The sequence below is a fragment of the Chiroxiphia lanceolata genome, chromosome 8 (genome assembly GCF_009829145.1).
Source record: "Chiroxiphia lanceolata isolate bChiLan1 chromosome 8, bChiLan1.pri, whole genome shotgun sequence".
Taxonomy (NCBI): Eukaryota; Metazoa; Chordata; class Aves; order Passeriformes; family Pipridae; genus Chiroxiphia; species Chiroxiphia lanceolata.
Genome location: NC_045644.1, coordinates 30,402,581 through 30,426,339, shown reverse-complemented (window position 1 = coordinate 30,426,339; position 23,759 = coordinate 30,402,581). Strand labels below are relative to the sequence as shown.

The window sequence follows — 23,759 nt, the reverse complement described above, 5'->3', positions numbered from 1 at the left end:
TTAGGATCAATATGTATTCATTTAAAGTGCATTTTTATTCTCAAGTGGGTTTTTTTGTTCAGGTCCAGAGCTGCCTGTCATGTAAACTCGGTTTGGTTTGCATCTAACTGGGCCTGCTCCCTTGGCATAAAGATCCAGCATGTGTCGATGTACTCTGTCAGTGATGTGCCTTAACTCTTCTGAACATTTCTGTACGGATAAACCATTGTGAACTTGTGAATAGACTAACATTTTTCAGATGCTCATAGCCAATTTTGCTAGAGCGAAATATTTAATTTTAGCCCACAACATTGGTTTCTAAACTTCTGTATCAAGAACTGTAATGGGATGTGGAGCTTTATATGCACTTGCATGCAAAAAGGTTTTGCATTGAAGCGTAGGAAACAGCACATCTTGGATGGGAACTTCAGAATTGTTGTTTCCCAGCCATCTCTTGTATGGCTGTGGAAAGATTTCAGTTAGCCTTTTGATTTCAGCCTGTGTCCTGGAGCCCAAGGAGTGATCAAAGTCAGCAGAGGCTGTTTACTATCTGGGCAGCTGTCTTCAGTCATTTGTTTTAGCAACCCAGTGCATGTGTGTTCCGAAAATGCTGTGTTCTCCCAAAGAAATCTCTGCCAGCAGCAAGATAGCCTAGCTTTTCCTAATATCTACAGCAGTTATCTGTGGATGGGGTTTAAGCCCACTCACCTCTTGTAATTGCCTAATGTATATGCAGAACAGTTAATTCCCTTTGCTTTGCAGTAACCTTACAGTTCTCGAAGGTTATCAAGTTTCCCCTCTGCCTTCTCTCTAGGTTAAATGCCATTTATTTCAGTTCTGCTCCCTGGAACAGTTTTCTAGAGTTCTCAGAGTTCCTGTTCTCTTTTCTTTTCCCCCCCTTCAGCTGGCTGCCCTTTCTGGCGAGATACGTAACACTGAACCTTATGCCAACTGAGATGTCTTACAAGTGAGTCTTGAGTTTGTGTCGTTCTTCCGTCAGTCCTTCCAGTAGCAAGTATTAACTTTATTATTTACAGGAACACTGTGAGGTGTGGATCTAGACACTTTCAAAGATACTTCAAGTTCATGAACCTGTAAATATTGCATGGGGAAGTAAGTCTGGACTGCAGGTCTGAAAGGGGAGCTATGCCATACCTGTAGGAAATGCAGAGGCTGTGAACATCTGAGATTGCATCAGCATTTCAGGTCTAGGAATATTTCAGCTCTCAGAATTTCACTCAACTCTGGGAATGTTTATATTTCCACCTGCAGTGTGTTGGTACCTGAACTCTGATTGAGTAGAGGTAGCAGCACAGCTGTCATGCTGAACACACCTATGCTTGCTGAGTGTTCAGTCAGCCTCCGCATTGGACTTTGCAGTCTGGAGGGTGAAAGTCGCAGGTGGCTGAACTTGAGCGAGTTGACAGCTACCTTGCCGTATGTCTAACAGCGCTGTAGGTGCCACACACACTGATCTGGGCAAGGGTTTGGATGAGACGGCCTCTAAAAGCAGCGGTTGCGCTGACCCACGGGTGAGTGGTCTCTCCCCCGAGCTGGCAGGCTGGGATTGCAGTGCTGCACGTGGGCTGCATCGCTGTCTGCAGCGCAAGTTTGCGGCCTTTTGGCATCGGTGGCGGCGGGGAGGCAGCGCCCATCCCCGTCCTGCGGCGGCTCCGCTGCCTTTGGTCCCCGCGGCTGTGCCCGGGGCAACCCGGTGGTGCGGTGCCTCCCGGGCCTCGGCGCGGGCGGGCGACTGCCCGGAGCAGGGGATGGCGGTAGGGGGTCAGCGTGCCTGGGGACCAGGCCCTCGCCGAGGGTGGCGGTGGAGCCGGGCGGGGGCAGCCGGCGGGTGGGACACCGCGGGGAGCGGGGGCGGCTCCCGCCCGGCGCCGGGCTGGGCACGACCCTCGGCCGGGGACCCGCGTCCGCCTCGCCCCGGAGAGCGCGGGGCGGGGGGAGGCGGCGTGGCCGGGGTCTGCCCGCGGAGCAGGATCGGCATCGGGATCAAGGCAGGGTCGGCGGCGGAGGTGAGTGCGAGCGGAGCGGCCGCCCCCGGAGGGGCGGGGGTCGGGGCCGCCCCCCCCGCCTCGGGGCTGCGGGCGGAGGCGGTGGCGGCCCCCGGCGGCTCCTCCCCCGCCCGAGTTACAACCGGTTCGTGCCGGCCGAGGCTCGCCCGCCGCGCCGGGATGCGGGGCTGTCCCGGCTCCCGGGGGCGGCTCCTGCCCCGCGCCCCACGGGCCGCCCGCCCGCAGGTAACGGGAACGCGGGGATCGGGTGAGGGGCAGCGAGGGGGCCGGGCCGGGCCGCGGGGAAGGTCGGACGGAGGTCTGGGAGGGAGCTGCCCCGGGTGCCGGGGCGGGCCAATGTCCCCGAGGGGGCTCCGCGCGGTCTCCGCAGCTCCTGGATTCGGCAAAGGGGCAGGCGCGGGTCGTGCCGCCGTCCCTGGCGGCCGCCGGGGCGGCCGCATCCCCTGCGGTGCCCATCGACGCCCCCCCCGCGGTGCCGGCCGCGGGCACTCCTCGGCGTTGGCTGTGGGGGCCTCCCGGTGTTCCCTGTTGGCATCCAGCGGCCACTGGGCGCTGTGGGGCATCACCGCCTGCCGCGGGCACATGGCAGCGGACGCCTGTGGCCACCGGTGCGTGCCCATCCCGGGCGCCCTTTGGCATCTGGGAAGCTGCGGCTGCCCGGGAGCGGGGCCGTGCGGCGCGACCTTGTCTCTCCCTGCGTGTGGCATCGGGGTGGCGAGGGCGACCTTCGGTCACCTCCTGGTGCGCGTCACTGGGCGGATGAGCGATTGCCGTCGAAACTGGTCTGGAGGCAGAAGGCGTCAATGTGTAACGCAGTGCTCCGGAGCAGGGCTGTGGGCTGGCCCCCGAGGGCGTGGGGAGAGGCGAGGCGAGGCGAGCCGGGGTCTATAAGAGGCCATCCATCTCCACGGAGGACTTGGCCAAGGAGCACGGACCGGTTGAGGGAGCGGATGCCGACGGGAGCCCTCGCAGGTTGTGATGGGTAAGGCGATGCACACCACGCTCTCGTCCTGCAGAGGACTTCTCTGGTAAATCGTGGTGGCTGGTGGTTTTTAGCAGCGCCGGCTCTCGTCTGTCTGCATGGATGCGTGCTAGTGTCCGACAGGCAGGTATACTTGCAGGGGGGTTTTCCATCCCCCGTGGGGCAGTGAGGCTCTGGAAACAGGTAGGACTGGTTCTGCTGAGCTGACAGATATGTACAAAGTTGGCTGGTTTATGCACTGCCCCATAGATGCTTCTTTATGTGATTTTGCACAGTAGAGAAACATTATTACGTCGTTGGTAAGTTTTGTTCTGGTACTTTGTTTTGTTTTAAACTTCACACTTCTTCCCTCATCAGGCAGCAATGGAAGGAAATGTTGATGGGCCTCTTGCTTAACTTACAAAAGTGCAGTTAGAGAAGCATGAGAAGTAGGTAGACTTGAATGCTGAGAACTTGAAGGGAAATATATATATACTCAATGTGAAAGAACTTAAATACTTGAACATGGGAAGCTACTGTAGTTAGACATCAAAGTCTGATGCCGTCCAAGTACAGATGCATCTTTTTCAGTGAATTTAATACAATACTCCTGCTGTCACATCAGTATACGTGCAGGTGTTTGGATATGATGACTGTGTTAAAAACAACCATAATGCATCATGGCCACTCTCATGCTTTAGGTGTTACTTGCAAGCTAAGGGTAGCAGAAACTTCAGATAATAATGGCAAGAACTTCCCTGAAAAATAAATAGAAATTTACAAGAAATCTGATTCAGCTCAAAAAGAGGGAATCTTTTAGGCTGGTACCATCTTCATTTGTACCAGTGCCTTGCAAAACTGGACTAGCCAAGTGTTAATCATGCAGTGTTTCTGCTGACATTGGCTTTCTTTGCAGCCGTGTGCTGCTCACAGAAAGCAGCACACTTACCCAGGCTCTGGTTGCACAAATAGCAAACTGGAAACAATCATATTGCTACTGTCTTTCTCAAGATTCCCTTTGCCACAGATTAATACAAGTTTCTGTGCTGAGGGCTAATGTTTCAGTTGTACTCGTGTTCATTTTTTGTTGCTCATCTGACATCTTTCAGCCAAATTTTAAGATTTATAGAAAGAGAACTCATTATTGTGATAATGCTGCTCAGAGAAAAGCAAACAGTTGCAGCCAGACACCTCTCTCTTTCCACATTAAAATTGTTGTTCAGTTTGTTCTCTAGGGTTTCTTTTTGTTGTGGTTGGTAAAGGCTTTCACCAAGCAGCTCTCTTCCTCTGATTCTTATTCGCAGTGAGTACAACTCACTGAAAAGCTTTTTCTGACCAAACTTCAAGTTGCTGTTGAATTCTTTATGCTTCATGTCTCCATTTCAGTATTTTTAATGTAATGAGGTTTCCTGGAGTCTGAAACAATATCCCTAGGTTTTGTGAAAGGGAAGGTTTGTGAAATCGTTCCCACCTGAAAATTAAACCCATGGTTGTTTGTCTGTTTCCAGGATCACACAAGTTTTCCTAGTTGGCTCTGAGATAAAACTATTGAGCTCTCTCTTCTGTGTGGGCTTCTGCTTCTTTATTTTTGGTGGTCACATTTATCTGTGCAGTCTGTGTCCTTCTTCCACACAGATAGAAAATAGTAAGAGGCTCTTTGGATCCCTCTCAAGTTGATGCACAGATTCAGCGTCTATGCAAGTGGTGTTGGGAGTAGCAAGGGTTTAATTTCCTCTGTCAGTTCTTGTCCCTGCTACTAAGCTATTATAGTATAACTTGTCATTTTCAGGGAAGCATTAAACACTGTACCAGTAGAAAGTGGATTGATATTCACAGTCCCAGCAGCAGCTTGGTCGACTGGGACACCTTTAACTATGTATTGTAGCAGAGGGCTCTGGGGAACAGGCTCCTCACACAGGTCTGGCACCTTTTGGGCTCTCTGCAGGAGGGGCTTTGTGCCTTCAGGGGAGTTAGAAAATACATCTCAGTTTAGGTGATAGGCACACAGCAGTGTGAGGAGCAACCTCCAAGAAAGGGAAGGGAAAGCCAGGTCACATCAGTCCTTAAAAACAGATTCTGGGAATTTATAGGTCTGTTATGCCTTTGAGGATCATTTCTTGGGGGGGGGGGAGGGAAAGATGGTGGTTTTTACTTTTTGCTTGACAATTGCAGATGGTAAATGGCTTGAAGCATTTAAAAAAATAGGGATGATTTTGGTACCTAAAATTTTGTTATTTAGCTAGAAGATGCAAAAGAGATCTGTGATGCAAAACAGACGTCAGGATGTAGAGGATCAGCTCTTTTGCTGCCATAAATTGGGAGCAGTTGGTTGAAGTCAATAATGCTGTGCAGTGTTGCAGCAGATGAGGAATGAACCCAGAGGTTTTTCAGTCTTTCTATTAGAAAAGACTATGTGACCTAAGTCTACAAGAACTTTTTTCCTCTCCTGCCCTGTCCTTGCTTCCTCTCCATCAACTGTTTAGAATAGCAGAACTGAACTCAAAAGTTGTCTTTGTGCCAAATTTTAGGGCATTGATATAGTGGAAATCAATATAACAGCCAAAATGTGTTTTTTTCCTAAAAGTTACTTTTTAAACAAATGAGTTGAGGTTATTTACTGTCTACCTCCATTATTTACCTGACAACTTCCTCCCTTTGTCTGAGTATCTGTTGTTTAAGCAGTTACTTATTTCCACTATTTTTTTAGTCTTAGGCAAGGACAAAGCAAGGTGAATGATAGAATCATAGAATCAGCTGGGTTGGAAAGGACTTCTGAGATCATCAAGTCCAACCCTTCTTTCCCCCTCCGCCCCCCCTAATCCAGTCCAGGTTTTCCCCCATTCCGTACTCCAGAAAAATCCAGTCCGGGTTTTCCCCCATTCCGTACTCCAGGCAAAATCCAGTCCAGGTTTTCCCCCATTCCATACTCCAGACAAAATCCAGTCTGGGTTTTCCCCCACCCTCCCCAAAGCGGCCCCGACAGAGGCACCGCAAGGTGTGAACCCCCCCAGGTGACACCAGAACAGTGTTTTATTTGTTGTAACAAACACAGAGGATCACGATGCAATGAATTACTTCCAGAAAATCAGCCATAACCCTTGTAACTATACAAGCATGCAAGGAGTAAATGCAGCACAGCAGCGTGCATCAGGCACTGGTGTCCATCTCACACTGGTGTGAAGCAGCCACGTTACTGTATCAGTTTCAGAATGTAACAGGGATGCAGAAACAGGTGTGATGGCTTTTAAGAGAGCCCTAGAGAAGTGTTCTACAAAGGGTAGATCAGTGAAGCAGTACAGCACAAATTTATTGCTGTCTCAGACTGCTACTCAGTCTACAGCTCAAAGATGTCGAGGGAGCTGGGTTTGTAAAGATAGTTCCACATAAATGTTTCATTAGCAGCACATACCTCCTCAACATGTTGGCTAAAGGACAAATTAAACAGCAACAAGGAAGTCAAAACTTATTTGTCTTCTAAAAGACCAGTATCTATATCCTAAATAAAACACGTCATCTTACCAAAGGGTAGCTGAAGACTGGAGATTTGGAAGCTCCCTGAATGGGTTCCTATGACCTGGGATGTTTATTTATGTATTTTATCTTGTGATTATGTGTATCCAAAACACATGGAACTGCCCAGAGAGCTGGGAGCAGAACCTGGGACTTTCTCTTGCTCGGACATCACTAGGCAATAAATTGAAGGACTTCCACAAGCTCTCCATGAACTTCTCCTGAGACACCAGAATGCCCAGTGAGCACAGCTCCTTTTCTCCCAGAGCTTGGAATTAGCCGGAGGTTAAAAGACCTGCTACAGGTGAAGAACTGACTGTGATTCTTCTCAAAGACAGGGAGTAATTGTATTCCACACATCCTGGGGAAGTGCATGGAAAGATGCATTGGTCAGCTCTTGATGACTGCGTTCAAATAGCTCAAATATTTTGTGTAGAAATATGGGGATCCCCTTTTGTACAAAGGTTAGTGTTATAAGAAAGTACCTATAAGCAGCTTTTTAATGCTTTGATACCTTATGGTATGGTATAACTTCTGTCTATCCCAGCTGTCACCTTTGCATCTCCTGGGATAAGAGACACTCACCAGATATTGGAGTAAGTCAGGGCTTACATTTCAAACTGAAACAAATAACTTTGTAATGTTTATAACTGGGAATACTGTCTCTTGAAGGACAGTCAGTGTGTTAAAACTGTAAATCATTCCCAAAGGACCTAGAATGTCAAAATTTATTTCACATTAGTAGATAATGTTTTTGTTACTTTGGGGCTCCAGGCTGCTGTCAGCTGTTAATTAATGTCAGGGGATCAGTACTTGTCCACTGAAATAACTTGATTGCCTCTGAAGTTCCTCTGAAAAGATATTAAAAAGAGGAAATCTAATGTGAGGCTGCCATTTTTTCAGAGTTGTGTTCACTGTTCCACTGATACTTTGGCTGAAAACTTGCTTTGTTGTTCTTTTTCTGCAGGTAGTTGCCACGTGAAGTTACATTTGTAGGAAGCTGAAGGACTTCTTTTGTCATCATCTGTAAGTGCCTATCTTCAAAGTAACACTTGAATGCATCTGTAAACTAGAACTGGTCTTTTTCACATCTCTACACAATCATTCCTCAAAATTTTATACTGTAGGTTTTTTGTAAGTTTTCCATGCAAATTCTAAAAAACTACCCAAGGATAGAGTGTGAGGAGCTTGAATGGAAATTCTCTTATTGCCTACTTGTTTACACCATTGCTTTCATACAGTAGCACTTTTTTTTCCACTTCCTCCGGGTTGTAAGTCAAAAAGGCAGTGCAATACATTTATTTTTCTGCTTTGCTTCTTGGGAGTCTCCCTGAGCAGAGCTGTTACTGCAGCAGTCTTAGTGCGTAAGCTGCAGCGTGAAGATGGTCCTTGAGATTATCTCATGAAGAAAACAGGGTAAGATCTTATCTGTTTCTATCTTTCAGGGTAAAGGAAATAAAATTGTTTGAGATTCATATGTCTCGTTAGTGACAGAGCCAAGAACAGGACACAGGTTTTGTGATCTTCACTTCTCCCTGTAGAGAGGGGAGGGCAGGTTAGTTGTGTGCACAGGGGAACTCACAGTATCACTGGAGTCATCCAAACTCTAAAGCAATGCAGCTAGGAAAACCTTTTAAATTATTTGGTTTTAGAAGTATCCACAAACGAGCCTTGAGAAGGTATGAGGATGGTGGGTTACTTAAAGCCATAAATGCACAGGAACAAGGTGGTATTTATGGAGTCCAGGAACTGATTGCCAGTTTGGGGAAGGGTGCTGTGTGCCAGCTGCACAGAGGGTAGACACTGTAACAGGTTATAGCAGATTTTTGTGTGTATGTTTAGTACTGTCATGTCTTGGCATATAAGCCACACCTGTATACAGTTTAGAACACACTTCACTAATATATACGAAGTGATTTTTGGATGCAACTTTCACTTTGTTGCCAGAGCAGAGTGCTAAACTGTTGCTAGTCTTCCTCTTGGCCTGTCCCTCCCAGAATACACTCTCTGGTGGCAAACACCCTGCTAAATTTCAAGGCCCTATGCTGAGATGACAACTAAGTAGAAATTTTTTGCTCTTTTTTTTTTCTTCTTCTTTTTTTTTTGATCTTTAATTGATATTTTTATACTTGACTTTTTTTTTTTAATTTTAAGTTGTTTAATTGGGATTGTTTTATACCTGTAGGTTTTCTTGTCTTTTAAGCCTATGTGCTTCACTGAGGATATCCATGGTATTGACAGCTGGGGACCATGTGGTTCTCTTGTTGAACTGTGGCAGATATTAATGCCTGAGGTCCTCACAAAGCCTATTTAACATTCAGTAAATGAAATGTTCCGTTCTCTGTAATACAGTACTGATGCATGTATGACTTGTTATGCTTTGTGTACTGTCTCCATTATGCAGAAGGGGTAGAAGTACCAAATGGTACTCTAATTTTCATTACTGTGTTGCTTTTATTTCTTAGAGCTGAAATAACCCTCTGTTGGAATGTGTGCTTCTCTGCCCAGCTCACCTGTGTCAGCACACCTCGCTCAGTCACGTTTCTGATGCTCTGCTTGGGTTTTGTTTGCACAGGTTCTGCCCGTCCCTCTGCACTCCTCTGACAAGATGGTATTTCGGAAACCACCCGATGGTGGCTGGGGCTGGGTGATTGTTCTCGTTTCCTTCTTCACCCAGTTCCTGTGTTACGGATCACCGCTGGCGGTGGGAGTCTTGTATTTAGAATGGCTGGATGCCTTCGGAGAAGGGAAAGGCAAGACTGCTTGGGTTGGATCCCTAGCAAATGGAATCGGATTGCTTGCCAGTAAGTGTAGAAACAGTATCTATCTTATATTGGAACCTTTCCAATAGATGCTTTGGTCTGTGTGTGCTTTTGGAATTGTATCAAAGACAGCTGCACATGATAGAATGAGGATGTTGCATTTTTGTTTTGAGTCAAGATGGGTAAGAAAATGACATTTACAGTTCCGCTATGCATAAACCAAAGCAACATAATGTTAAAAGAGCAGTAAAAATATTCCCCTTAAAAAATTTTGTATTTGAATAAACTAGAAGAACCGAACTCTGGGAATGAAAATTTTGTGGATGGGATTTCTTTTTTTTAATGAGGCTTTAATACTAACATTAGCATTAGTATTTTAAAATCAGAACAAACTGTTAGTCTGAAATGGTTCAGGTGCTTTATGAAAAATGGTCAATTAATAAATCAGTTACTGACTTTTCAGCTCTAGGGGTAAACCCACCATTTAGGGTGGGTGAGGGCTCCTTTCCACTGTGTCTTTGAGAAAAAACTCCCTTTGAAGCCTGGAAAGTTATGGGTAGCAGTAGTATTAAAAAAAAACTTTACTGGAAGCTTTTCTTTAATAAGACGTTGTCAGTTGAGGAACAACAGCAAGGTTTTAGGGAAATAAAACACCACCTTGAAATTCTGTAGGTCCAGTTTGTTGTTTTAATATCGAGCACAGATGTTGTACTGGGTCAAATCACTAACTTCTGTTTTTCAGAGATTCACCATGGGAACTATTATCTTTTTGCTGAATCTGGAAAAAATTGCCTGTCAGCAGAGCAACTGCTATGGGCAAAAGCAGTTATGTAGCTCAGTGGACAAAATGCAACTCAGGATTCTGAGGACTATCTCCTTAAAAGAAAGTTGATGTTCGGATAAGGACCTGAATGAAGACCACTGCTTTGTGTGACGCTGTAACTGGCCAAATATTGGTGTCACATCTGTTAGGGTTTATATCACTAGGCAGAACAGGAACAGGCAAAGGCAGGTGGATCATTAAGCACAAGAAGACTATATTCAGTCTCAGGGTGTAGGTGGGTAAAGCACTGTAGACTGCTCTTCCATCATGCTTTTTTATTTTTCTGTATTAAGGGCATTAACTCCCATTATTAGTGCATCAAGACCTAAATAAACTTGAGTGAGAGAGTGAAGTGCGAGGAAAATAAAGATAAACAAGGTAATTACTGAAGAAAAAACTAGACAGGAAGGAATTGCAAGAGAAGGTGTGAAGAAAAACCCTCTCCCTGGAGACCAGAAATCTGTGGCTCCGATAAGAGCCTCAGCCTCCTTTCCTGTATGTCAGCACCATGTTTCCAGATTTCTTGGTGCCCTCTGTCTTGCTACTGTGAACATCTGTCAGTGGTGTGCTTTGTAGCTGTGCTGGTTTGGGCTGGGGTAAGAGTTTAATATTCTTTAGTGGCTAGTGTGGGGCTGTGTTTTGGATTTGTGCTGAACACAGGGTTGATAACGTAGAGATGTTTTTGTTATTGCTGAGCAGGGCTTCCCCAGAGCAAAGGCCTTTTCTGCCATGCCGGGGGTGTGTGGGAAGCTGGGAGGAGACACAGCCAGGAAAGGTGACCCCAACTGACCAAAGGGATGTTCCAGGCCATATGACATCAAGCTCAGTGTATAAAGTGGGGTGAAGAACGGGGGATGTTTGGAGTGGTGGTGGTTGTCTTCCCAAGTAACCGTTATGTGTGATGGGCCCCTGTGCTCCTGGGCATGGCTGAACACCTGCTGCCCACGGGAAGCAGGGAATTAATTCCTTGTTTTACTTTGCTTGCGTGTGTGGCTTTTGCTGTATTTTAACCCCCAAGTTTTGCAGCTTTTACCCTTCCAGTTCTCTCCCCAGTCCTGCTGGTGAGAGTGAGCAGCTGCGTGGTCTTGGCTGCTGGCTGGGGTTAAACCACGACAGCAGCAAATATAAACTTCTGTGACTGAATAATACAAATCAAAGGTGCTGTTGTAGCTGATTTTGGTATGGAATGATTGAATGAAATTTTGGCAAGTTAGGAGGAGTGGTGTATGTCTATGTGCTTTTATTCTTCCAGTTTGGCATTTGGAAGCTTAATAATCATTCCTACTTCTAATGCCTTCAAAAAAAAGTGCAGCGAGGGCCTTTTAATTGCATTGATGTTATCACAGTTGGCTGAAAACAAAATATATGTTCTGAGCTTTACCTGAAATTGAAGATCCCTCTGTCTTATCAAGCTGGGATATGACCTTAATGACAAATCTACTTTAAGTAAACTTGTTGAAGGACAATGTAAGTGTTGTAACTGCTACCTAAAACTAGAATGCTTTTGACAAGCTAAAATTTTTCATGTAGATTTCATAACAGGCCTTTTTCAGACCTAGTCACTAGTGTAAATATCATATGTGTTTTCAGAGCAAAACCATTTAAATATAGGAAAAGAGAGCTTGCTTCTGTTCTTATTTCTGCTATTGCAGGTTCCAGTATTATAGGCCAGGTGGGGCCATTGTATATTGTAGCCTGTGTTAAGTAGATGATCAGGCTAACTGAATTTTTCTAAATTAACGTATTTTCATGTATATGAAAGGGTATTATCTGTAACTTAATTGCTTCACAATCTTGCTGAACAAGCTGATTTCAGCAGCAATATTGCATGTAACAGGACTGCTTTATTCCAAAGTTCTCCTTCCTATCAGAAGTCTTCTTGCTTTTACTGTTCCTAAGTTTAATCATAGAATCATAGAATGGTTTGGGTTGGAAGGGACCTTAAAGGTTATTTTGTTCCACCCCCTGCCATGGGCAGGGACACCTTCCACTATCCCAGGTTGGTCAAAGCCCCATCCAGCCTGGCCTTGAACACTTCAGGGATGGAGCAGCCACAGCTTCTCTGGGCAACTTTCTCTTCTAGTATTTGTTGTTTGTTCCTTTTTCCACCTTTATGTTGGTGTCCAGTCTCTGATGTAGTTATCCAAAGACATTTTTAAGTATTGATACTATTAAAGTGATTCATGTTGCATACAGAAAATACCGTAATGCTCATTTGATTAAGAACATGTTTGTTTGCTTAGTGCATTCTCCATTGCAAAACTTTTCCTCAGTAATCAATTTTCTCCTTGAAAGTATACAAACTTACAGTATGAGTTGCTTAGTTTTAGTTTTCATCTGATGAATAATGTTATTTTCAAGTGGTATATTTTGAAGTACCCCTGGATTAGTGTGATGGACGTCTACAAAATACAATTAAATTACTTCTAAATTTTCTTTAAAGCCTGTACCTTGATTCAGTCTTTTTGCCATTGACACAAAAGACTCCAACACTTTTAATTAAGGCTTTTCTGGAGAGCCATTGACTCCTCTGTGAGCTCTCTTCAACTTAACATCACCTTTCTGAAGCTGTGGGTGCCAGACTGGAATAAGAATGGCAGTTACGGTGGATTTGCAGCTGCAGGCAGGAAATAAGTGAGTGTCCATTTTCTTAGGAAGACTTTTATCATTGATAGCACCAGCAATCACATTCATTAGTTGGCTTCTGTAACAGAGAAAGGTAGGTCCAGTGACTCTGCTGTGTTATTACTGTAATTTCACCAAAAAGAGGATGATACGTGTGGCATCTGGCATAGAAAAAGGTTCTGTGTGCCTCCCCCCTTCCCTCTGTACATGTAGTCTTAAACTTTTTTTTTAAGCACCTGGTGCTGGTGAGCCCTTTCACGTTTGCTGCGTTGGTATCCTCTCTAAAATGTTTACTTCTGACTTGCGTGAGAGCTAAACTTAGACTGGAGACATAGAAACCCAGTACAGCACCTTGTTTATTGGGATGAGTTTCCTGGCCTCCTGGTGTTCCATTTCTGTCCTTTTGCTCACAGCACAGGCAGCGTTTCTAAGGCCAATGTCAGCTGGAAAAGGGAACAGGACAGGGACCTGGTTGGCCTGTTCCTTGCAGGATGACTTGGGCTGTGACTTTTTGTGACACGACCTGACAGCGCATTGGAAGAAATGAGCCTAAAACAGTGAAAGAAAAGCATCAGTGTTATTGTACAGGGCAGAGGTGAGACCTCCTCTACCAACTGAGGCGTTATAACCTTGATCAGGCTATGGTAGATGTGGCACTTGGCTCCAGGGCTTGTCGCATACAAAGAAATTGGAAAAGCTTAGTATGTTTCCCCTACTAAAACAGGCCAGAGGAGGATATTTATGTACCTTCTTGAAGATCATGTGTTTCTTCTGCACCAAGTGTTCTTAATTTTACATCCATTTGGAGCCTGAAATTGAATTTGATCCATGTTAACAGTTGTTAAAAGCAAAACAGACAAAGACCTTGGCGCCTGTAATTGGCACCACTGCTGTTTATCCTGAGAGTTGACTTCACAGTATTTGGCATAGGAGGAGACACCAGCAATGTCTCCCATTCCTTCTTCCCTTCATTAATGGAGAAAGAACAAAAGGAAGACACTCTCTTGTGAGGCATGTCTTGATAATTTGATGGGGTGTTTCTACTGATCTGAAGAATTCTGTGTTAAATGTTAAAAAAGCCTAATTTTGGGTTTTCAAGCAACAATTTTACAATTCTAAAACCGCCTTTGCAGCATCTACTTATTTTTGGACCAAAACCTCACACATACATAGCCCCCATTGTAAAGTATGGAAGCTGTACATAGTTTTTGTGGAGGGGAGAGGGCGCCCCAAAGATTCCTCTGAAAAGGAGCCCAGTTCATAGAATAACTTTACCAGAAAGGAGCAGTCTTTCCAATCACTTGGGTGTGGGTTGCTGTCCGGTGTAAAAAGCTTTTCTTCTCATCTCTATTCATATCCAGACTACAAACATTTGGAGAATATTATGTTTATTATAACCAAGTTTTAAAAATGCACTTAATATGCAAAAATATTCCTGCACTCTGTCCAGTGGATTTTACGTGCAGTCCATGAGCGTTGCTTCTACTCTATGGTTTCAACAGGCTCGGACAGATACCAACACTAGGGTGGGTCAGATTAATGGAGGTGATAAGAAAAAGAACTCAGCTGTCCAGTATTGTTTGTTTAGCAAAAGGTTTTGTGTGTGTATGAGATGAAGGAAGAAGGACCCTCGAGATGAGCGAGTGGAGGATGGGACTGTGGGTTTGCAGATTTTTTTTTTCTCTTCATGTGAAAATATTGAGGAAGAGAGTGCTAGTTCTTGATGTCCATAAAAGAAACAACTTTGTACTTGTCAGGAGGTCAGCAGATTGTGGTAGTTAGAGTTCCTCTGTGAGCAGTTGATGGTTTGTTTTCATGTCTCAGGAAGGACTCACTGTCACATCCAGATCTCACTGAAGGTAAAGTCTTTTATTCAAAATAATAAAAATATCAATGTACAAATGAATCCTTCTAGGTGTTCTCCCTCTTTGGTCTGTCTGCATAAAGATCTACTGTGAAAACCCATATTCTTTCTGCTGCTGCTTCCCATTTTGTCTAGGGATCTTCTTGACTGCTTCCCTGCAGAGCTTGATAATTGTGTCACTGTCTGCTGAACTGTGACAGGTCGTGTCAGAGGAGCAGTGCTGGCTGCTGAGTCTTTCCTCCTAGAATTGGCTATCATTCTTATCTACTGAGCTGGTATCTTTTTTTGATAGAGTTTGGTCTAGTTTTCAGATGCATCATTTGGAAAGGAAAAAACCCCAGCGATTTTATTTGTAAAAGAGGTAAATATTTATCAATGTCTTCAAATATTATTCTAATTCCAGTGCTAACCCCTGGAGTTGTTGGCAAACTGAACAAAACGCTGGCTTAGAAGCTATTTTTCATGCTTACTATTGAGGGTTGCCACTGGGGTTTTATTTTTATGGTGTTCACATTACGGTGAGAAAAGATCTGTCTGAAAGAGAGTCAGCTAATGAAAACCCTTATGCTGCCTGACGAGCTGTTTCCTATGTGGCTGTACATAGACTCCTGCATTCTTCAAAGCATCCACTTTGAACAAAATCCATGGGGCAGGAGTTCACAGAGCAAGTCTTGGTCCCACTCTGGGAAAGTTGGATTTTCACCAGAATTAACTGCCTTGAACCCATTGTGCTTCAATTACTTGTGAAGAATAACATGTTTGTGTACAATGAACTCCTGTGCAAATGCCATGGTAATAACTGAAGGTACTGTGCCTGGTGGAAAAAAAATGCCAGCTCTTTGGGAAACGGAGAAAGGGAAGGAATGCAAAGAGGCAGGGTAAAGAACAAAGATGCTGGCTGTCATGGGGGTTTTCTTTTGTGACTTTTATTTTCTGGCAGTGTGATGAGGGGACTGCAGTAATGCCCAGCGTGAAGGCAAAGATGGAGCTGTTTTTCTTCTCAACCCAGTGAAGAGTATAACCCAGAGAAGAATAATAACTTTTAATACTTATACTGGCACTCCTTCTTATAAACAGGGCCATTGCTGGGCTGCCAGATCTCTTGCTGTGTGAGATGGCAGAGTAATACTGAGCTTATTGGAGCAGGTTCTTCAGTTTTGTGCAGGTTGTTTTCCATATTGGAGTGAAAAGGTCTCTTTGTACTTTTTGTTCTCCTTTGGGATTAGTTTTTTTAAGTGAGAGAAGCTGGAAGACCATCTCCTTGGACCTTGTCAAGGATGCTTTTGATGGTGTTCCAGTGGAGAATGTCCTTGTCATGACATGAAGGCATGTTTTTCAGCTCTGTGTCTCTCTTGTTCTGCCTTGGGGTCAGGTGGTCCAGTTTCACCTTGGATCAGTGAGGTGTGTACCAGTACCACCACCCCAAGCTGGACAGAGACCTTCTGAAAGTAGCTGTGTCAAAATACAGAGAGCAGATGGAAGGGAAATACTGCTTATTTTAACAAGGTAGTGAGTCAGAAATAAAGAATAGAAAGAGGGCAAATTCCCCTGCTTAATTGAATTATGTTATCACTACCTAATGTTCTTTTACTGTAGAAGAATTCTTATATAATACAGAGTCAATCCTTTGTTTATTTTTAAATCCTGTGATTTTAGGAAACATACCAACCTTAATTTGCCAGTTCTAGCAATTAATTCTAAGAATCGGCAACAATCAAACACTCTCAGCTTTTGTTCTCAGCGAGTTACTCTGCCCAAGTTACACTGGCCAGCTTTCACTCCCACAGCGTGCTGACTCTTGAGTGGCAGCAAGTGCTTACATCTTCCTTTTTCATAGTTTCCAAAATCCAAATAAACCCTCCTTCCCCAAACATTTTCTTGATTCCCCTGTAACTCTGACTCTTTGCCTGGATAAGCCCCAATTCAGACTCGCTCCCCTTTGCATTCCCCAGGCAGAAGCTCTTATGTAGGGCGAGAGTTCTGACCTGTCTTGTGTTTGAGGCTCGTTTCACCTGCTGAGGAATCTGTGCCCCTGCCTGCCAGAACTGCTTGTCCCGTGGCCGGTAACCACAGGAAAACCTTGCCTGCATTCCCAGCTGCTCGATCCCATCTGCAAACCTAGGCAAGCACCGTCCCTGGCTCCAAGTGGTGTTTACCTCCTATCACCTCTCTGGGCTCACCTCCCATCAGCTGGGAATGTCAGCCACGTGTGAGTCAGGGAGCTCTGACCTGAGCAAACAGCACACTCCGAAATCGCTGCTTTTGTGGATTGTATCCAACGTGGAGTGTCTCTGTATTGATGCAAAGGTGGTGAGGTGGTTTAGTTTGTTTGTGTGAAATAATGTTGGTCATCTGTGTTATCTGACTGCTAATCTCAGAGCTGCTGAGTTTAGGATCATGGGGCTAATGTATAAGTTTATGTATGAATGCTTGAAACTGCAGGGTTTCAGATAGATTTTCTTTTGCAAGCCAAGTCCCTTGCTGGTTGCTTATTTATGCAGGGCACCAAGCTTGCATGCTACTTAAGACTAAAAGGTGTATTCCAGGTCACACAAATGAAAATAAGTGCTTGTTCTACAATTTCTGTGAGGAGGGAACTGGCTGAGTAGAGGCAGGGTACAAATTCTGCCTCACTTTGTTCTTGTTCTGAAGAACTAAACAACAAAGAAATATTGGGGAGTAAAGAGAGGGAGAAACCTCTTCCAAATTTCATGAATGTTGCCCTAGATGTTCTCAAAGTGCCTTTTATTTTCTGAAGTTTTACAGCTGAAACCAAGATAGGTAGTAAAGAGTTATTTGGTACAATACTGACTAGCAGGTATTTAATTTCCTCAAAAATCAGGGAAGAGCAGTGTTTATATTTATCTATATATTAACAGATATTTCCTCTGTGTAAGCACCAGGTGGCATTCTTACTGTGATTATGATCAGAAGTTACTATTTTTCCATTTCAGTTTTATAAATGTAATATCAGGATGAATGCCTATAGTGCCTTTTTGAAGCACAGTTTTTGGGCTCTGTCAGAAAGAGCCTCTTGAAGCCTGGGTGATGGTCTAGCTTAGTTTGGTATCCCTGGATGAAGATTCTTTTCAGAGTCTTTTGTACAAGTCCTTAGGTGTGTAGTGACAGTGTTACAGTCCAGTATGTATCCATCATCCCATGTTTAAGGAATGTTTTGCTTGCTCTTTCCCTCCCAGCCCTGGTACCCTTTCATGGTCTTGATATCAGTTTCTCCTTGTGCACAGATCTGACAAGCCTGACCTTGAATGTTTTTATAACTGACTGTTTCAAAGAACCCTGTAAAAATTAGTACTCTGAATTGTTATTTAAAATAATTCTATATTTAAATAATTATCATGAGAAACATTTCCACAGACTGACGTTTTAGAAATTCTTCCTGGTGCTGGTATTTACTAGGAATGTTTTTCCTGCTTTTCCTCTAGGTCCTGTCTGCAGTATATGTGTGTCATCTTTTGGAGCAAGACCAGTAGCTATCTTCAGTGGCTTTATGGTGGCCGGGGGCCTCATGATGAGCAGTTTTGCACCTAACATATACTTTCTATATGTTTCATATGGGATAGTTGTTGGTAAGAAATGCCTTCCCTTCATGTTGAGACTTAGTCTTGGTTATTTTGAGTCTCGGTTTATGAATATGAGATGGGAATCTGACTCACAGAGACAGTGGTAGTCTGGTACTTGATTTATCAGGGGGTACTTTACTTTTGGGCAGGGAGGGATGTTGCACAGGCAGGCTGTTACCATGTAGTGAAAGATGAAAACACTGTACATATTTATCAAGGTTTGAAAACACTTTGTCCTCTGTTGACACAACTGTAAGAGATGGAGAAGCTGACGTTTTACCTAAGGGCTGGAATCAAGCAAGTCTTCTGTAGGCATGAAGGAAGTGCCAGTCTTAAAGGAATAACATCTCCTCTGCAGTCTGTCATGTACTCATTCTAATTTGATAAATTAGAGATCATTAGGGAGCAATGTTGTTCTCCACATAATTGGATTGAACCTAAAATGCTGTGCTAGAGGCATGAAAGTGCTGTTCTCCTAGCAGGTGGTGACCTGCCCCTGTGTGCTGCAGAGGGCTGCTGTGGGTGGCTGATCAAATTAACTGTGTCAGGAATTTGGGCACTTCTCTGGCCAGCAGGGACCCAGCGTGGTGCTGGCTGGGCACAGTGCCCGTGGATGCAGCTCTGCTGAGTTCTGGGGCCACCCCCTGGGCTGAAAGCCTTGTAACCCTCCACACAGCACAGAACCTCAAACCCAGCCTGTTCCACACAGGTTCAGCAGCCAGGGATGCTCAGGGGGAGGGAGGTGGGACAGTGCAGCAGTGTAGTCACCCTGTCAGTGTGAGGCTGGTGTGGCTGGTGCTGAGCCAGAGTTAAGAGGTACCTCTGCACCTAGAGTACACTACTGTGTTACCTGAGGAGTAACGAGGGGCACTGATTCCCAGAGGATGTAGCTTGTTTTATATCTAACTCTCTTTCTCAAGGTCTTGGATGTGGCCTTTTGTACACTGCAACAGTTACCATCACTTGCCAGTATTTTGACAAACGCAGAGGCCTTGCACTCGGTCTGATTTCAACAGGTATGGCTTTTAATTATCATTCTCTCTAACCTTTCAACTCTGATACAGCTATTGTTACCCTGGCAATAAAAAACAGGGGATTATATTTTTCTCAGTTACTTCCTGAAGTACTTCAAAACATCAGTAGTAATGAAGAGATAAATTCGGGCTTCAGATAAAATAGTAACTACACTTGCAGGTGTATGCCATAGGTTACCCATACAGACGAGAAAAGGATATTCACTCAAATAAAAGCAGACTCATGCATAGCTTGGGCTGTGTACCATGGATAATAAGAGGGGAAGTGTTCTATAGAGCACTCTTCTTACACAGGACCAGAGGTGAGAAAGAGATTGGAGGATATAAATACTGGATCACCATAACCTCACATTAGCTGCACCTTTAAAGGAGTAGTTGAAATTTGGGCTTACCTTTGTAATATTTTTTTCCTTTCCAGTCAAAAAGGAACTAAATTCTAAAGTATTCCAAAGGCTTAACCCAGCTTTTTTCATCCGTGTATGTTGAAGTGATCCCAGAAAAATGAACCTCTGATAATACAAGGAAAATTCTTTTAAGGATACTGAGCAGTCTTTCTTACCCTCTCTCTGGGCCTTTAGGTTGTGTGATGTTGTACACCAAGAAGAATTAATGTAGGATAGATAATAAAGAAGGATAATAAAGTAGGAACTGTTAAAGACAGCTGCTGTCCCATGCCTTGTTTTCCAGATTGTATGGCATCTCCCTTCTGATCTGTAGCTGTCAGTGAGGAGAGGCATAGTCAGTATAGTCAGAGTTGTGAGATACTGATACCAGACCCACACCATATTCATATAAGGGAACTTCTGCAGAAATGTTTCTTGGAATAATTTTCAGGGGCTTTTGTCAGGATTTCAGGTAGTTTGCCTTAAAATCTGATCTTATTGAGCCCTGGTTAATTTTAGTACCTGGAAAACAAAACAAGTATGAATTTTGTAATTATTTTTTCCTGTGTTTAGCACCAAAGTATATAAATGGCTCTACTATAACCTAGAGACAATCTTCAGCAAATTATTTTAAAGCTTGTCTTTAAATTGACTTGAAGAACCAATGCTCTGTATTTGTGGGAGGACATCCATTGATCACAATGGGTCTCTGTTCACTTCAACAAAAAGCTTTTTCTTTAAATTAGTGGGATTGCTTTAAATGCTTGTGCTCATAGTAATTGCTTATTCTTCAGTGTTTCCTTCGGAATTGCCAAATTCCTCAAGTGCGTGTTTAGTCCTGTAGAGCTTCAGAGCTGTTTTTGGAATAAAGTCCCACCAGGTGAGCCCCACTCCTTAAACACCAGGCAGTCAAGGGCTGTTTCTGAAAGGGCTCTTGGTGAACCCCTGGTGTGTTCCTGCCTTAGAGGAGAAAGGTGGCAGTGAGGAGGAGAAAGGGGAAAATGCTGAGGTGTGAAATTCTGTGTTAACTCAAAATGGTACCTGAAGGGACACATGTATGTGAGTGTATGGCAAAAGGATGGCTTAATAGTTCTTCTATGTTTTTGATCTTACTTGTTTCTAAAGTGCCTGCTAGTGCTAATTGCAATAAATTGTTCAGATTTTTGTGGATACTCAATAAAGAAACAGTAACTTCAAGTGGGATGATGATTTACCAAGTGGGAGCAGAGAGGAGCACAAATGACTTATCATTCCTGTGACAGTGTATTTGTAGCTGCTAAATTGTATAAGTTTGTTAGTGTTAAAGGATGTTCTCAGTTTTTCAGTTAAAGCTGATCTTATTTTCCTCTTACAGGCTCAAGTGTTGGTCTCTTCATATATGCAGCATTGCAAAGAGAGCTTATTGAGCTATATGGACTGGATGGTTGTCTGCTAATAGTTGGTGCTCTGTCTCTAAATATATTGGCATGTGGCAGCCTAATGAGACCATTGGAGTCATCAGGTTCTCCTCCACCGGAAAAACCGTGTGTAGACAAAGTCCCAGATCAATATTTTGTTTACCATGAAAAAGAAAAGACCGTTGAAGAAAATATAAGCATCCTTGAAAAGGGCTACATTGATGAAAAATGTGTGAACAATGTGCCTGACTGCAAACAGGATAGCATTTTAAATAAGAATGTATTGAGCTCGATAAATGTAAATGAGAAAGACACTTATAAAAAGAAAGTTGTAGAACAGACAAACTTCTGCAAGCAACTTGCCAAAAGGAAGTGGCAGCTCTATTTGACCTACTGGAAGGAAACCATGGTTCTTTTTAAGAACAAAGTATTTTCAGCTCTCTTTGTTGCCATCTTGCTCTTTGATATTGGTGGATTTCCTCCTTCTCTGCTCATGGAAGATGTAGCAAGAAGTGCAAACATTAATGAAGATGACTATTATATGCCCCTCATTTCCATTATTGGCATTATGACTACTGTTGGCAAACTTATTTTAGGAATACTGGCAGATTTCAAGTGGGTTAACACTTTATATCTATATGTAACTACCTTATTAGTGACAGGAGTGGCCTTGTTTGCAATTCCATTTGCCAAAAGTTACCTGACATTAGCAATGCTTTCTGGGATTTTGGGTTTTCTGACTGGGAACTGGTCAATTTTTCCATATGTAACAACAAAGACTGTGGGAATTGAGAAGCTGACTCATGCATACGGGATATTGATGTTCTTCGCTGGACTCGGAAACAGCCTTGGACCACCAATTGTAGGTAAGGTCAAGGTAGATAGTATAAACTGAGCGTGAGCTGGCCAAGACCAGACAGAATTAATTTGCTTGGGAGTAGTTCTGGTTGCCCCTAATAATAATAGTGGAAAGGTGAAATCAAAATCTTCAACAAAACTTAGAGCCTGTTTGGCTTGAGCTGGCCAACTGATTGTGTGCTTGTTTCGGCTTTGGTGAAAAGCACGTTTCGTGTCTAAGTGGTCAAACTGTTGTAGATTCGGCTTATTTTATTTTTCTGTGGTGTTTCTCTAACTTAACAGTGCTGTGTTACATTTAACTCCTCACTGATGCACTTCTCTCTTATTCTTACCCCCAGGTTGGTTTTACGACTGGACACAGGAGTACGACACCGCATTCTACTTCAGTGGCTTTTGTGTCTTACTGGGTGGATTTCTCCTACTGTTGGCAGCGTTGCCCTGCTGGAATGCCTGCACCAACCAGAGCTCAAAGCTGCCTCCAAATTCTTACTCCTACAAAGTTGCATCTAGCGCTTAGGTGACAACTGGAAAACACTTTGCGCCTTTTTATATTATATAGCAAAGTATTTTAGTAATTTTCCACTTATTTATGAAGCCCACAAATCCTCTTCTACTATAAAAATTCCATTGTTGCTTGTTCTTGTTGTTTAGTTCCTTCTTCTTCTTTTATTTCTTTTTTTTTTGATGTTATTTTTAAAAACAGTCTTATTTTGTCTACTGTGCACTGTGTTTCCAGCCTTTGTCTACTGTAATTTCCTTTTACCCTGTAAGGGGTATGTTCTGCTGTATTATCAGTACTTTTTTTAAGGGGGGTGGTATGGAGGGGTGAAAACTTTGAAGCAAAAATGAAGGCCTGTTCCTTATGGAAGAAGGTTGGCATTTCTGTCACCTTTTTTAGGTCTCCAAGTTGCACAATCAGGCTTTACAAAACAACAATTTGCCTTATTAGAATGTAATACTGTGGCGAGGTGCTTTTAACATCATGCTTAGATTAACTTTTTGTCTTTTTAAAGTCTGTGCAATTTACAATGAAGTGCCAGTTGCAGGAGGGAGAAGAGGGGAAACAAATCAACCTTATGTTGCATAACTGAAGTGAACATTATGATGAAAGTAAAGATTCTTACTATCACTACAACTAAGAACTGTGTTTATAAATATTGCACATTTTGTGAAGTCTGTTTATAAAACTGTCGAACCAAAACATTTTAAACCAAGGAATAAATGTGATTGTTGAAACCGTGAAAAGAAATACTGACTTGGTTATGAAAGTTTGTATTCTTTAGATCAAAGTTGGGGATGTGCTCACAGAAGCCTACAGGTGAGTATTTCTAAGTCAGTCACCCATGGTCTGGAGGTACTGGGGACCTCTCTTGTTGCACAACCACAGTTTAGTGGGTTGAACCTACTGCAGGGAGCTAAATAGTAGAGCTTGCAACAAGGTAAACCTGATGAGAAAAGGGAAAATGTGACAGCACTGTCATCTCTGCTGTCGTTTTTGGAATGGATATAGCAAGGAGAAAAGTTGGTAAGAGGGAGCAAGAAAAATACTGGAGGAGGGTTAACAGAAGAGGTTCGGGGAAAGCTGATGTGGAAACAGTTGCAACACTTGAACACCAAACAAGCCAATGTCTGAGAGCCCCTGAAACCTACTCCCTCTCTAGCTGCAACCTGCCCCTGTGTGTGTGCTGGCTTTGTGCTGGCATGACTGGGGGAACACTCTGTGATGTTGAAGCCTTTCCAGGTGCTGCAGCAAAGGCAGGATGACTCTGATAGCTCTACACTGCCCTATGTGCCCTGTGCAATAGCTTTTGCTTACATAGCTGCTCCCATGCCAAGGATGGGTCTGGCTGCTCTTGCAGCAGTCACAGAAATCTCTCCTCGGGTGGCACGTCCTGTGCACTTTGGCTCCTCGCTGTAGATTTAAAGTTTAGTAGGGCATGTTGCAAGCCTTGGGT

The 23,759-nt window shown here is 43.7% G+C and overlaps 1 protein-coding gene across 2 annotated transcripts; it reads left to right on the top strand.

Annotated features, from left to right (window-relative positions):
- Window positions 1-2,118: 2,118 nt before the first annotated feature.
- SLC16A9 (solute carrier family 16 member 9) lies at window positions 2,119-23,053 on the top strand. 2 transcript variants are annotated; one of them, XM_032694822.1, is made up of 8 exons: window positions 2,158-2,231; window positions 2,823-2,988; window positions 7,445-7,503; window positions 9,053-9,281; window positions 17,995-18,138; window positions 19,053-19,148; window positions 20,904-21,812; window positions 22,143-23,053. In XM_032694822.1, exons 4-8 carry the CDS (start codon window positions 9,086-9,088, stop codon window positions 22,319-22,321), a joined length of 1,524 nt encoding a protein of 507 aa, XP_032550713.1. In that variant the 5' UTR covers window positions 2,158-2,231; window positions 2,823-2,988; window positions 7,445-7,503; window positions 9,053-9,085; the 3' UTR covers window positions 22,322-23,053. The 2 variants fall into 2 exon arrangements, with proteins under 2 accessions (XP_032550714.1, XP_032550713.1); XM_032694823.1 differs by lacking the exon at window positions 2,823-2,988 and having other exon boundaries at window positions 2,119-2,231.
- Window positions 23,054-23,759: the final 706 nt, after the last annotated feature.

Coding starts and splice junctions, on each gene's coding strand:
- SLC16A9 (XM_032694823.1), top strand. CDS start 9,086: ATGGTATTTCGGAAACCACCCGATGGTGGCTGGGGCTGGGTGATTGTT. Junction 9,282..17,994: donor TGGAATCGGATTGCTTGCCA/GTAAGTGTAGAA, acceptor CTTTTCCTCTAG/GTCCTGTCTGCAGTATATGT. Junction 21,813..22,142: donor CCTTGGACCACCAATTGTAG/GTAAGGTCAAGG, acceptor TCTTACCCCCAG/GTTGGTTTTACGACTGGACA.